General features: G+C 54.4%; 1 protein-coding gene across 11 annotated transcripts in view; it reads right to left on the minus strand.

The window, feature by feature from the left end:
- Positions 1-6,556: 6,556 nt before the first annotated feature.
- Positions 6,557-14,448, minus strand: part of RAPGEF1 (Rap guanine nucleotide exchange factor 1) — a 131,302-nt gene continuing 123,410 nt past the window's right edge. For all 11 annotated transcript variants that reach the window (XM_048223359.2, XM_048223353.2, XM_048223357.2 and 8 more), the window contains 8 exons: positions 13,804-13,989; positions 13,080-13,164; positions 12,843-12,937; positions 11,417-11,495; positions 11,196-11,297; positions 9,962-10,059; positions 8,999-9,127; positions 6,557-8,713 (listed from right to left, as the gene is read on the minus strand). In XM_048223359.2, coding sequence (XP_048079316.1) covers positions 8,563-8,713; positions 8,999-9,127; positions 9,962-10,059; positions 11,196-11,297; positions 11,417-11,495; positions 12,843-12,937; positions 13,080-13,164; positions 13,804-13,989 — 925 coding nt within the window. In that variant the 3' untranslated portion in view covers positions 6,557-8,562. The remainder of the gene's footprint in view (positions 8,714-8,998; positions 9,128-9,961; positions 10,060-11,195; positions 11,298-11,416; positions 11,496-12,842; positions 12,938-13,079; positions 13,165-13,803; positions 13,990-14,448) is intronic.

Below are 14,448 nucleotides of genomic sequence, written 5' to 3' on the forward strand. Positions count from 1 at the left end.
TGCCTCTGGCAGCTGCCAGAACACGCAGTGACCATGGGGATGCATGTATCTGTTTGAATTAGTGCTTTTGTTATCTCTGGATAAATATCTGCAAGTGGAATCGCTGGATCCTAGGGTAGCTCTATTTTTAATAGTTTTGGGAGCTTCCATACTGTTTTTCACGGTGGTTACACCGGTTTACATTCCCAGCCGTGCACAAGGGTTCCTTGTCCTCCACATCCTCGCCAACACTCGTTATTTTTTGTCGTACCAGCGTCCTACCAGGTGTGAAGTGACAGCTCACGGCGGTCTCGATTTGCATTTCCCTGCTGAGTGCTGTCGGGCATCTTTTCATGCGCCTGTTGGCCATTTGTAAGTGTTTAGACAAATGTCTGTTCAGATCCTCCAGCCATTTTTCAACCGGTTTTGTTTTTTGTTTTTTTGAAGATTTAAAAAAAATTACTGGGCAGAGACAGCACAAGCGGCAGGGAGGGGGCCGAGGGAGAGGGAGAAGCAGACTCCTGGTTGAGCAGGGAGCCTGACACGGGGCTCAATCCCAGGATCCTGAGATCATGACCTGAGCCGAAGGCAGCTGAGTCTGAGCCACCCAGGCGCCCTCTCAGAGTGGCTTTTGCTATGAAGTTGCAGAAATGCTTTATGCAGTTTGGATATTGGCCCCGTATCGGGTGTGATTTGCAAGTATCTTCTCATATTCAGTATGTTGCCTTTTCGTTTTGTTGATGGTTTCTTTGGCTGTGCAGAAGCTTTCTAGTTCGATGTAGTCCTACTTGCTTATTTTTACTTTTGTTGCTTTTGCTTTTGGTGTTAAATCCAAAAATTCATTGCCAAGACTCATGTCAGGGAGCTTTCTGCCTGTGTTTTCCTCTAGAAGCTTTATGGTTTTAGGTCTTAAATTCAAGTCTTTAATCCATTTTGAGTTAATTTTTGTGTATGGTGTAAGAAAGTTGTACAGTTTTGTTTTTTTTTTTAAAGGAGCCTCCATGTCTAGTGTGGAGCCCAGCGTGGGGCTTGAACTCATGACCCCGAGAACAAGAACTGAGTGGAGATCAAGGGTCGGATGTTTAACAGACTGAGCCACCCAGGAGCCCACGTCCAGTTTCATTCTTTTGCACGTGGCTGTTCAGTTTTCCCAACACAATTAAAGAGACTATTTTCTCCACTGTCTGTTCTTGGCTCCTCTGCTGTAAATTAATCGACCATATATGCATGGGTTTATTTCTGGGCTCTCTGTGTCATTGATGTGTGTGTGTGTGTGTGTGTGTGTGTGTTAATTACAATCTCTTTGAGATATAGTATGAAATCAGGGAGTGTGATGCTTTGTTCTTCTTTCTCAAGATTGCTTTGGCTATTCAGGGTCTTTTGTGGTTCCATACAAATTTTAGAATCACTTCATTTCTGTGGAAGATGCCATTAGGATTTTGAGAGAGATTGCACTGAATCTGTGCATTGCTTTGGGTAGTATGGACATTTTAACAGTGTTCTTCCCACCCACAAGCATGGGGTAGCTTTCCATTTATTTGTGTCTTCAATTTCTTTTATTAATATCTTCTCATTTTCAGAGTACAGGTCTTTCACCTTCTTGGTTAAATTTATTCCTAGGCATTTTCTTTTTGATGCAATTGTAATTGTAAATGCATTATTTTCTTAATGTCTTTTTCTCATAGTTTGTTACGAGTGGCTAGGAATGCAGCGGATTTTGTGCATTGATTTTGTATCCTGCAACTTCACTGAGTTCATGCATTAGTTTCAAGTTTTTTTGGCAGCACTTTTAGGGTTTTCTGTATATGATATCATGTCATCTGCAAATAATGACTATTTCATGTCTTCCTTTTCAATGCGGATGCCTTGTTTCTTTTTGTTGCCTAATTGCTGCGGCAAGGACTCCCGGTACTGTGTTGAATAAAAGCGGTGAGAGTGGGCATCCTCGACTTGGTCCTGATCTTGGAGGAAAGGCTTTCAGCTTTTCACCAGTGAGTGTGATGCTAGGTGTGGACTTGTCACGTACGGTGGCCTTTCTTACGTTGAGGTGCGTTCCCTCTGTACCCACTTTGTTGAGTCTATCATAAATGGACGTTGACTTCTGTCACTTTTTCTGCATCTATTGGGCTGATCCTATGATTTTTTCCCTTCATTTTGTTAATGTAGTGGGTGTATCATGTTGATTTTTTTTGTGTGTGTTGAACCGCCCCTGGAATCCCATCCCACTTGGGTCGCGGTCCTTGATCCTTTTAATGTGTTATGGAATTTGGTTTGCTATCATTTATTGAGGATGTTTGCATCTGTGTGAATCAGGGCCATTGGCCTGGGATTTTCTTTTTTCTTAAGATTTTATTTATTTATTGAGAGAGAAAGCACACACAAGCAGGGGGAGCAGCAGGCTCCCCACTGAGCAGGGAGCCCGATATGGGACTCGATCCCAGGACCCTGGGATCGTGACCTGAGCTGAAAGCAGACACTTAACCGACTGAGCCACCCAGGCGCCCTGGCCGTGATTTTCTCTTCTCGTGGCATCCTTGTCTGGTTTTGGTGTCAGGGTAATGCTGGCCTCGTAAACTGAGTGTGATGTGTTCCTTCTGCTTCTATTTTTGGAAGTGTTTGAGGAAGACAGCTGTTCGTTCTTTGAATGTTTGGTAGAATTCCCCCGTGAAGCCATGTGGTTCTGGACTTTTGTTTGTTGGGAGAGTTTCGATGAGCTGACTTCCTTTCCTTGCTAGTAGTTGGTCTGTTCCGTTCTTTTATATTTTCACAATTCTGCCTTGGTAGGCTGTGTGCTTCTAGTAATTTATTGACCTAGGTTGTCAAATCGTTGGCATATAATTGTTCATAGTAGTGTCTTTACGATCCTTTGTATTTCTGTTATCTGTTGTAACATCAATTTTTTTCTTTTTATTATTATTTTTTAAAAGATTTTATTTATTTATGTGACAGAGACAGCCAGCGAGAGAGGGAACACAAGCAGGGGGAGTGGGAGAGGAAGAAGCAGGCTCCCAGCGGAGGAGCCCGATGTGGGACTCGATCCCAGAACGCTGGGATCACGCCCTGAGCCGAAGGCAGACGCCTAACGACTGCGCTACCCAGGCGCCCAATTTTTTTCTTTTTAAGTAAGCTCTGAGCCCAATGTGGGGCTTGAGCTCATGACCCTGAGATCAGGAGTTCCACGCTCTACTGACTGAGCCAGCCAGGCTCCCTTCCCGTCCCCTTTTTAGTTGTAACATCATTTTCATTTCTGATTGAGTACTCTCTTGGGGAGTCTGGCTAAAGGTTTCTCAATTTTGTTTATCATTTTAAAGAACTAGCTCTTAGTTTCACTGATCTTTTCTATTGACTTTTTAGTCTGTTTCTGATCTTTATTTCCTTCCTCCTCCTAACTTTGGGCTTCATCTGTTCTTTTCCTAGGTCCTTGAGGTTATGAGTCAGGTTGTTCTAGTTTTTTCCTAGACCTTCCCCGTAAGAACTGCTTTCATTGCACCCTCTACGTCGGGCATGTCGGATTTCCGTTTTCATTTGTTCGGGGTATTTTCTGATTTCTTCTTCGGCCCTCTGGTTGTTCAGTGGTATGTTGTTTACTCTCCACATAACGCATTTCCACTTTTTGTAACTGATTTCTAGTTTCATATCATTCTGGTTAGAAAAGATGCTCGATAGGACTTCAGTCTTCTTAAATTCAGACTTGTTTTGTGGAGCACATGTGCCATGGAGAACGTTCCATGTGTGCTCGAGAATGTGTATTCCGCTGCTTTTGGATGGAATGTTCTGTTAAGTCCATCTGGTCTGATGTGTCCTTTAAGGCCGATGGTTCCTTCGTGATTTTCTGTTTGGATGAGCTGTCCGTTGATGTGAGTGGCGTACTTAAATCCTTTATTATTCTCTTGCTGTCCTTTCCCCCCCTTTAGGTCTATTACTATTTGCTATGTATAAAGGTGTTCCTATGTTGGTACAGAAGTATTTACAATTGCTATATCCTCTTTTTTGGAGGATAAGGGTTTCACTTAAGACTTGTGATGCCAGCATAAATGGGAGCCTTCATGAATTGGTTTTTAATCGTTGACTGTATATCGGAACACAGTCAATTTTTTTCGACCGTATAGCTAACTACCTCCGACGATTCCTTCTTTATTATTATTTTTTAGAGAGCGAGAGTGCACAAGTTGGGGGAAGGGGCCGAGGGGGAGAGAATTCCAAGCAGGCTCCATGCCCAGTGCAGAGCCCAAAAAAGTGCTCCGTCTCACGACCCTGAGATCATGACCTGAGCTGAAATCAAGAGCTGAATGCTTAACCGACTGAGCCAGCCCCTAAATTTCACTCTTTTAAAAAAGTAGGCTCTGTGCCCAACCTGGGGCCTGAAGTCACGACCCTGAGCTGAAGAGCCGCATGCTCTACGCCAGGTGGCCTGGCGGACTTTCTTAGTGATCTCGCTTTGCTTCTTTTCCCGCCACACTGGCTAGAATCTCCAGTACGACGATGACAGTGATAGGAGGGTCCTTGTTCTGATTTTAAAGGAGATGCTCTGAGTATTTTAACATGAAGTATAACGTTTGCATAGGATTTTGGAAGGTGACTTTTACCAGATTAAGGAAGTTTTTGATTTCTAAGAATTTTAAACGAAAGGTAATGGGTGTTGTATTTCTAACAAAGGCTTTCTGACTGCTGAGGTGATTACATGCTGTTCTTCCTTTATCTGACTGCTGAGGTGATTACATGCTGTTCTTCCTTTATCTGACTGCTGAGGTGATTACATGCTGTTCTTCCTTTAATATGGTGCATTCGGGAGCGGCTAGGCCATGTTGTGAAAATGTATAAGCCCTGAAATCTCAGTAGGTTAGTTAGCACGGGCTCGTTTTCTACTCCTGTAACGTCTGGTGTGGGACAGTGGGGGTGGTCCCTGTATGGTTTCTACTTGGAACTCTGCCATCTCAACATCTGGAATCTAGGGGTGTTATGGTGGGGAAAGCGTGAGCTTGAGGGTGGCACACGTGTCGAGTTCCCAGGCCCAAGTGCCATGTGTCTGGCCCCTCCTGGACCTCCCTGCAGGGGGCTGGGAAGCAGTCTCCCCGGTGCCCAGGAAGGAGAGGTGCACCAGCTGGGGGCACCTGAGTAAGCTGTCCAGCATGAGAGGTCTAGAACATTCAGCAGCTTACTGACACTCCATCCTTGCATTTGTGGGGAAGCCCAGCATGGTCAGGGAGTACTGATTTTTAGACGCTGCTCGTTTGGGGTTGCTAAGATTATTTTAGAAGTTTTCCCACAAATACTTGCCTGTAATTTTTCTTAGACTGCTGTCTGGGTTTGATGTCAGGACTGTATTCTACTCGAGACGAGCTGAGAGGTATTTCCCCTTTGTTCTCAGGGGCGTGCGTGTAAGACTAAAGCTGCTTGTTTGGCACACACTGTGGGTGAGCCTCTCTGGACTTGATGTCTGTGAGTGCATTTCAAACCAGACTTAATTTCTTTAATGCCAAGTACCTCTCTGTAGCATGTAGCATGGCTACAACAGTTCACTGTGGGGGGGGGGGTTTAGTTAAGAGGAGTGAATGAAGTAAAATGGTCTGCAGAGTCTTGGGACCCAGTATCTCTGTGTATGTGCATGTAAATAATCTTGACAGACCCCGTTTCAGGTCTTAACTCACCGAACCTTCGCAGACCTGTGAGGTAGAAGCTGTCAGTCACGCCCAACCCCAGCTGGAAAAACTGGGAAACAGAGAGGGGGCTACTTACCTGAGGTCACTTGGCATATCAGCTGCAGAACCAGGACCAGAGCCCTTAGTAGCCTAGGGTGAAGTTCCTCCAGTGGGTCCCCAGCAAATGCAGAACTAGAATGACCCAAACCCTGCCTGACCGGGTTCCTAAATCGTGCACCCCTGGTGAACAAAACAAACTGATGAATGAGCGATGGCTTAAATGAATGTGCAGGGGCTGCCCACACTGCTGGAGGGAACCGTGCGGGGCCACTGCACCCCCAGGAAACTGGCCCTGTACCACCCATGGCCAGACATGGATCTGAGGTCATCTGAGCCTCCTGAGTTGCTGGGTTAAGCGTGCACATTCCTAGTCCCCTCTGGGGGTGGCCGTGGAACCCAGGTGTTCAACCAGGGTGAGCGGTAGTGGCCACACCCCAGAGTTCTGGTTGGCAGGCTCAGTCCAGATGTCTGCACCTGCAGGGAGGGGAGGGCCGGACCAGGCTGGTTCTTGGTACTGGCCTCTAGTAGAGGGCTCAGCAGCTGACCACCCTCTCTGTCGGACGCTGGGAGCTGCGCAGAACAGTGAAGGGGGAGGATACACAGGCTGGGATTAAGTCCACGGCTCGTCGTGAATGGAGGACATGCAGCCCACGTCAGAGCGAAGGCTGGAACCCATGGGTATGTTTCCGAGTCTGTGAGTGCTGCCTTGGGGGTGGGAGTGGGACGGAATCTCACAGAAGGTGTGACTTCAAAGACCATGCTTTAGGGGCTTTGAAAAGTAAAGTAGCTCCAGGTACCTCTGTGCCCCCTGAACTCCATCCTAGAAATTTCAGTTTTTACCACCATGCTGGTGGGCAGTACAGACTGTCACTTGGACGCAGCTTTCATTGGTGTTTATTTTCCTTTCATATAAAAGTTACAGGTTTGAAATGTCTGCAGGAAGATGCCACCATTAGCCAGGTTAGTGGGGATATATATATATATTACAATGTAACATGGGGGAGGCATGGGGGAGAGGGAGGCATTTCTGAAAAGTTGGGTTCCTTCTGACCTGGTGTGTGCCCGCCCCATCCCTGGCTCCAGCCCCCACCTGCGGGGAACACACCCGGTCCTGGTCCCCGAGACCAGTCACAGCCAGGCTGCGGTGCTGGCAACTCCCAGAGCCAGGAGGGTGTGTTACGGAGGCTCGGGGTGGGAAGTCTGTCAGCCAATAAGTTAAACACGGCCTCTGCGGTCCTCACGCAGGGGCCACCCTGACCCACTGGCCCCTCGTCCCCCCATACTGCCTCCCTCCACCTGGCAGGGCTCCCAGAGGAGAGGGGAGGGAAGGTTAGCCCCCCCCCCCAATCTGCTGATGGGTGTGTGAGGCGGGGGCTCAGGTTAGTATTTGGGCCATAGCGGCCCCCGTGCACACCCAGCAGCAGAGCTGGGCCAGGCAGGGGGGGCAAGAGGGGAAGGGAGAGGACAAGACCACAGTGAGGGGACTCAAAGCCCAGCACTGCTGAAGAACAGCGACCACACGCTTTAAATAAGAAAGTGACACGTTCGGCCTGTGGCGGCCAGACCGCTGCTCGAGGGGGTGCCACTGGCATTTCACAGATATTCTCTCCTCTAGGCCCAGGACCCCAAAACAAGAGCAGAGAAAGCTGCTCAAAACCCATGAAAGACTCAAAGTGACATGGTTGTTTAAGAAGTCTGATCCCGGCCTTTGCCTGACCAAGTCCCAAGCCCGGGAGAAGCGAGCGCTGAGTCATGCAAACCAGGACCCAAGGGGCATGGGGGCAGCGGCCCAGCCCCTGTGTGTGCAGGGCCCTCCCTGCAAACCTGCCTTCCACGGCCCATCTCCCCAGCGAGCGCGGTTTCCAACAAGGGAGATGGAGCGAGCATGCCCTGGGGTGGGAGCCAGGGCTGCTCCGCCTCAACGAGCAGCTCCAGAGCCACGTCAGCCCCTGTCCGTCCCTCCCCACGCAGAGCTCACTGCACACTGGCGGAAAGGTCGAGGAGCACCCCCTGGCTCCTCAGGATGGAGCAAGGTAGGAGGGGAGCCCATGGGGGCGGGGGGACAGGAGATGGAGTTTAAGGCACACAGCAAGCGACAGAGGGGGCCGCCGGCCTTCCCCAGGACAGAAACGCACCTCTACTCTCCAACTTCACTCACCCAGGAGCTCCTGGCCCCACCTCAGATAAACCTATGTCCTCCCTTGCTCCATCTTCTTCCCAGCTCCCCAAAGCGCCAGGTGGTCAGGGAGATGACAGGATGGGAAGAGGACAGTTCTGAGGGCCAGTACCATGATGGAGCGCCTGTTCCAGGCCTACTGAAGGGTTGAACCTTTCTGGGCCTCGTCAAAAGCTCACACCATCTTGCATTTAAAAAGCAGGGCAGGGAAAGTAGGAGGAGCCTCCCCGGGTCTTCTCTGCTTTCTGCCCACCCCCCTGAAAGTCCCCGTGCTTCCAGGTCCCCAGGAGCACTGCCCCCCCCACCTTCCAGGGTCCTGTCACTTCAGCAGACTCAGGCCCCTAGAACTCAGGGAGGGGTGAAGGGAGTCCCACTGTTCCTCAGTCTGCTGATCTCCCTGTGTTGCTCCCAGGCGGGAGGGGGCGGGGGAGGAATACAGAAGTGAAAGCAGAAACCAAAACCAAACCATGGGTTCACAAATCAGAAACAAGACCTGCCTGCTGGCTCCGCTGTGGGCCTGGCATCCGCTCCCGTGGAGGAGGGAAGCAGGAAGCTGCTGGGGCCCCTGCCCGGCACAGCAGAGGGCTGGCTGAGCCCTGAGGCCGGGACACGTGCAGCCTGCCCGGGGCCACGTCCAAAGTCCCTCCCGGTCTTGGAGCCGCCCTCGGAGCCTCTCTCGAGCGTTCTCCTTGCTCACGGCACCTGCTTCTAGGTCTTCTCCTCCCGGTCTGTTTTTCTCCTTGTTATGTTCCTAGGTTTGATTTTCAGAGAAAGTTCCCACAGGGCCTCCTCCGCCAGGTGGTCGCTGAAGTCATTGAAGAAGTTTATGATGTCATCGTTTCTTCGGATATCGTAGTGCCTGTGGGGGGGGGGCCTCTGGTCAGGGCTGGTGTGGGGCCGGGAGCCTGACGGCCTCGTGGCGGGGCCGCATGCACGTTCCCCATGGGGGAGGGCTGGCGGCAGAAGCCTGCCCCAGGGAGCCCCCATTGCTCGGGCTCACGCCCTCCAGCCTCCCCAAATGTGGCGTGTGGAGAACAAGGTGGCCACCGTCTCTGGGTGCAGACCCCGTTCCTGAAACCCCGGTGTTCCTTCGTCCCCTCCCTGCTCTGCTCGTGGGCTGGGCGCCGAGGGCTCCGGTACTCACGCTTGCTGGAAACACCGCATGCTGTCCAGAATGTTGAACTGCTGCCACCGTTTGGAAAAATTCACCTTCCCGTCAATATAGTCTGGGTTTCCCAGGTGAACAAAGGTGAGGTCCTGCAAGATGAGGCCCCTGGGAGGACGGAGAAGCCCAGTTACTGCTCCGGACAGCACATCTGGCCTGTGTTGGTCTCTTCCCGTGTGAACTCCTGACCTAGAAACTGGGGGTCCCTGGAAAGCCAGCTCAGGTATGGGAGGAGCCTTGTAAAATTAATACGTGAACAGGAAAAAAGAACCCAAAACCCAGGGGGGAGGGAAGGGAGGTATGGGGAGCCTCTTTTGTTAACAGGTGCTTCTCACGACAGAGGACGTGAAGCCATAAAGTGATGGGGCACAGATGCCACGCTCCCAGGAGCCCAGCCGGCCATCCCCAGGGGAAAGCATGGTAGCTTCTGGGAGGGCAGCCTCTGCGCCGGGCCACTGGGGAGTCTTCTGCCTCCTCATGGAGGTTCCTAATATCTACCAGCCTAGTAAGGGCCCCGATAAAGAAACCTGTCTAGCTTTGACTTTTCCCACTACTGCCTTCAGCTTATGTGACTAGGGCTGCTTTCCCCAACCCCCCATTTCCTCCATGTCATGGCTCACACTTGGGGAAATGCTCTCAGGGCTCCTGGGTGACTGACTGTAAGGCCACGTCTGAGGACCCTTGGGGGGGGAGAGGAGTCCCCCTCCTGGCAGATGAGGGAAGGAAACAGAAGTGGGACTGGGAGATGGGAGAGTGGGACTGTTTTCGTTGGACCCTTCCTTTCTGTTTGAAAGTAAAACATGCTCCTTGTTACACAGCTTGAAGTTAAAATAGAAGCCTAACCATCTGAGTTGGAAACCTCTAAGGGAGGGTTTCTCTATCTTACCCTATGTCTCCCGCAGAGTGGGGGGGGGTTGCTGCCGGGGCAGGGGTTCTACTCACAGGTACGGGATGCAGGGGGGCTCCACCTCGGAGAGGGCGGCCCGGTAGGCGCGGAAGGAGGACGAGCTGTCGATCAGCGTACAGTACTCAGCCAGGCCCTGGGTGGGAGGGACAGGGTGTGAGGGCTGGGACCATGCTGGGGCCCCAGTGCCAGCCTCCTCCCTGACCCACCCCACCCGCCGCTGCCCAGCCCTGGGCCCTGCCTCTGCGGGAGGGAGACCAGGCCTGCTTGTGCTGCAGAACCACGGCTCTGAGCACCTGCTGCGTGTACAGGGCCTGGAGCTGGGCTTCCTGCTGGGTGCCACCCACACTGTAGCCCAAAGGGGCTTCTCAAGCACACCAGGAATGGTGCCATCCCCGGCTCCGAGCCTGCCTTTCCTCCTCGCTGCGTTCAAGGTCTGGCAGGTGACCTCAGCAAGCTGCTGCCGCCCCCTCCTGCACACGGTGTGGGGTTCTGGCCCATCCCACCCCCTGCCTCTCCCTCATGGGTCACCTCCTCAGGACCTCCTAGGTGTTTCTGTGGCAGCCAGTGCGAATGTCTCACACTTCTCCATACAACAGACTTACAACTGTCCCTTTATGTCACCCCTTGAGGTAACACCTGGGTGGCCTGGCTGACACCCTGACCCCACGGGCTTTGCCTCTCTCCTCAAGGAAGCTCCCCACACGAGGATAAAGGTCTAGTGCTCCAGGCCTCCCCAAGGCCCTCATGGTGCAGAGCAGGCCCCCTCCAGTGACATGGCCACGCTGGCCTCTGTCCTGCTGCTTGAGGGTGCCAGTCCCTATACGCTTCTCTCCCCGTCTGACCGGAATTCCCTTCCTTCCCAGGAAACTCTTCCTACTGGGGTCTTGGTGTGAAAGACCCTTCCTCAGGGGACCTCCCTGACCCTCGAAGGGACCAGACCACCCCATCCTCTCCCCTTTGGCAATTACCCTAAAGAAAGCATCAGTAGGTCTGGCCTGTTCAGTCTGTCCCTAAGGACTAATGCTGCCGGCAGCCCCTCCAGGAGCACGGGCGCAAGGAAGGAAGCAGTGCACCAGGGACCCTGGTACGAGCTTGCAGCCCAGGCGGCAGGACCCTGTGAGGGGACAACCCCAGCACCAACCCCGGAGCCTCTTTGGGCCCCAAGACCTGAGATCAGCCACAGCAAACCAAGGGGGGTGGCTGGCAGTGGAGCAGAAACCTGAGCACCTTCGCAACAGCTGGCTCGCCCGGGGCCTCCCAGCCGCTCACCTCCGAGGTCTGCTTCTGCCACTCCAGCCTGCGGATGGGAGCCGAGTCCAGCGCCGAGAGGATGGCCAGGTAGGAGTTAAAGTTGTTCAGCTTCCGTAGGTGCTAGAGGGGGAGGGGAGGCGGCCGTGAGGCAGGCTTGGGGGGGGGGGTGCAGGCTGGGGGGGTGGGGGGTGCAGGCTGGGGGGGTGGGGGGGTGCAGGCTCGGGGGTGGGGGGGCGCACCTTCATGATCTTGATGAACTTCAGCAGCAGCCGCTCCCTGTCCTGGGCTTTCTCCTGTAACATGATGATCGACCGCACCCTGCGGGAGCCAAAGGGAAAGATGGCTGAGCTGACTGGTCTCCCTTCAGACCCCTAAGTGTCCTGGTGGAGAGGGACGTGGACACCCGCGGCGCGTGCCCAGGGCTCTTGAGGCGCCAAGCCTTGCCCCCGTCTCTGCTGTCGCAGCGCTCACAGCATCGCAGGGATAGGCCGAGAGGGGACGCGGTGTGACGGGGACCTTGGGCGTGCGTGCAGATGGGGGCTCGAGCAGCCACGCGATTTCCTGACGAGCGCCGACCCGAGCCCCGCTGGGGCTGGCAGGGCTCCTCACACGGCCTCAGCACTAGCTCAGGAGACGAGGGGGCACGGGAGCTAGGAGGGCACCTCGAGAACCTCGGCGGCAGCCACGAGGCCAGCTTGCACAAGGACCTCACTGTGGCCTGGAGACCCTGTGGCTTCACAGGGGCCACTGCCCGGCCACTCGAGGGAGTGCCGCCTCTGCCTTGTCTTTGGCCCCAATAAAGGGCACCCGCCCTGAGCATGCCCCGCGGACCGGGGCTCTGCGGGCCCCCTGCACCTCCTCCTTGGAACCCCCCGGGGGGTGTGCCCGGCAGGGGGCTGGGTCGGAGGCCGGGCTCAAGGCTGTGTGCAGTTTCCGTCTGCCCTACAAGCCACTGCCTTCGACGGCGGCTTGCGATGGCTGAGCTCGAGCTGCTGAGGAGCGGAGCACCTCCTGTGGGGGGAGAAAAGCTGGCCAAGTGGGACATGACCCAGGTTCCCTCTAACAAGCAGTCCTCGGAGGTTTAACAAATCTCAGATGTTCCGTCAGTGGCAGCATGGGCTGCGAGCAGGGTGGGTCGCGCAGCGCGGACTGCGTGGCTACTGCGCTCTGACCATCCTGTTTGATGCCGAGACGCTGGGGGCACCTTTAAGTCACACCTTGAAAAGCTAACCATTCGGTTAGTGTTCTAGTGCAAGCATACCTTTGGGCTTCATTTTAAGAATTCAGGCCTAATTAAAGTCTGAACAGAACGTGCTCCTTTGCTGTTCTTTCAGATCGTGTCCGTGTGAGGCTCGGCCCTGGGGCCGCCTGGCAGTGGGGAGCTGGGCCGTGACCAGTGCGGGATGGCACCGTGAACACTCCTGCCCCTGCCGCCACCTAGGGCAGACATTACTAACTGATCCTGGACTCCCCCCTGTCACGGACATCTCCTCAGCCAGTGTGCTCTCTGCTGCCCGCAGTTCCCAAGTAAGGCCCAGGGCCTCGTTGCGAGCTGGGAGGAGAAGGGCACCTCCTGCTGGTGTGAAGACAGCATGGCGACCTGGCCAGCCTGCTGCTGTAGAGAACCGAGGCTTTGCACCGCCACCCCTTGCCGCCCCTTCTTACCAGTATGACATGTTGTTGAAGTGCTCTGTGAACTGGGTCAAGTTGGGGCTTTTCTCCTCATTCTGCTCTTTTGCCCAAAGCAAAACCTCAGGAATCTGCAAAGGAAGTGGAGCGGCTGGAGCCGGAGCCTTCTGGCTTCCCGATGATGGGCAGTTTCTCCTGCTTAGGGACCAGCAGCTGCTCCCTCCGGGGCAAGGGACAGCCTTCTCCTGCCCCCAGCCCTGCGCAACGCCATACCTCTATTTTATAGAAGAGCTCAGCATCCAGCAGGGTCAGCTGCTCGGCTATTTCATGGCTGTGAAAGTCATGCAAAGTCCCCGGCCTAGAAGAGAGGCACGAGATGAGCAGTGGGGACAGGGACAGCGGGAGGTGGCTGGGTGCCATCCTCTGGCCTCAGAGCTGGGAGGTCAGAGTGAGCGGCCGCCCCAAGCCTTGCATCACAGCAGGAGGACAGCGGCTTCAGAGCCGACCAGTGGCAGGGCATGACCAGACCGCACTCTGGCTGGGGACCGTGGTGCCTCTGCTGGGGGGGTCCCGTGACAACTGCGCTGAGAACTCAGCCTGACCCCACTGCTGGGGCCCAGTGGGAACATATGGCTAGGGCACCTGCAACACACTAGAGCCCTACAGGTCTGTAGGAATGTTCAGGACGGCCTGGAGGGTGGGGGGTCAAGAATTCACAACTGCCACGTTATTGCCGGGAAGACAAGAGCTGACCACAGCCCAGAATGCATTCACCTGTCTGCTGTCCTCCTAAGTGCCCCCCCGCCCTGCCTCCTCACTTCTTGGTTAAAAAGGGTTTTTTTTTTTTAAATCACACATCATGATCCCCGGGAGAAGAGGCCCAGCCCCTGGGGAATGCACTGGGCTGTCCACAAGACCCCTCATCACAGTGCCTGGGCACAACCAGGACGCGAGGCTCTAGGGCCGGAGAGCCACGGGCGGACGGTTGGCGGCTCACCTGGCGGCTACCCCCCGGGCTGCCAGGGGCTGGTCGGAGTTGGCACACCTGAGCAGTTTCTTCTGGTCTACCTTGTCCAGGATGTTCTTCCGGAGCACACGGGCCAGGCTGAGCTCCCCACTGCACACCAAGCGGAAGACCAGCTCCATCAGCAGCTTCAAGATCTCTTCGGTCAACTCCACGAGGCTAGAGGGCCAAGGGCCACACGTCAGGGGCTGGGACATAGCCCAGGAAGAGGACGGCTGCCACCAGGCCCAGAATCTACCTCAGAATACCCAAGGGTCACGTGGCAGCGACCAGCAGGGCTAGGAAATCTCTTCAGGGAAGAGAGCAAGAAAATGTGTCCGGATGGCCACCCAGGTCCTCAGAAGCGCGGGGAGCAGTCCCGCTGGTGATACAGAATGGCTGTGCTCTCAGCAAATGCCAGCTGGCACTGGACAAGCTTCAGGGCCCACGTTCGGGCCTGGGCCACGGAGACAATCTCACTCCAATCCTGCCCCAGAGGAAGCCCCTGGTCCTGCCTGGGTGATGAGTCACTAAGAGGCCCCGGCCCCTCAGAGCAGCCGCCTGCAGGACCCTCCTGAACTCCCTCCGCGCAGCGCTTTCCGCGCACGGCGCTCTCATGGCTGTGCCGTCCCTGGCTGA

This window comes from Ursus arctos, unplaced genomic scaffold (genome assembly GCF_023065955.2).
Source record: "Ursus arctos isolate Adak ecotype North America unplaced genomic scaffold, UrsArc2.0 scaffold_18, whole genome shotgun sequence".
NCBI lineage: Eukaryota > Metazoa > Chordata > Mammalia > Carnivora > Ursidae > Ursus > Ursus arctos.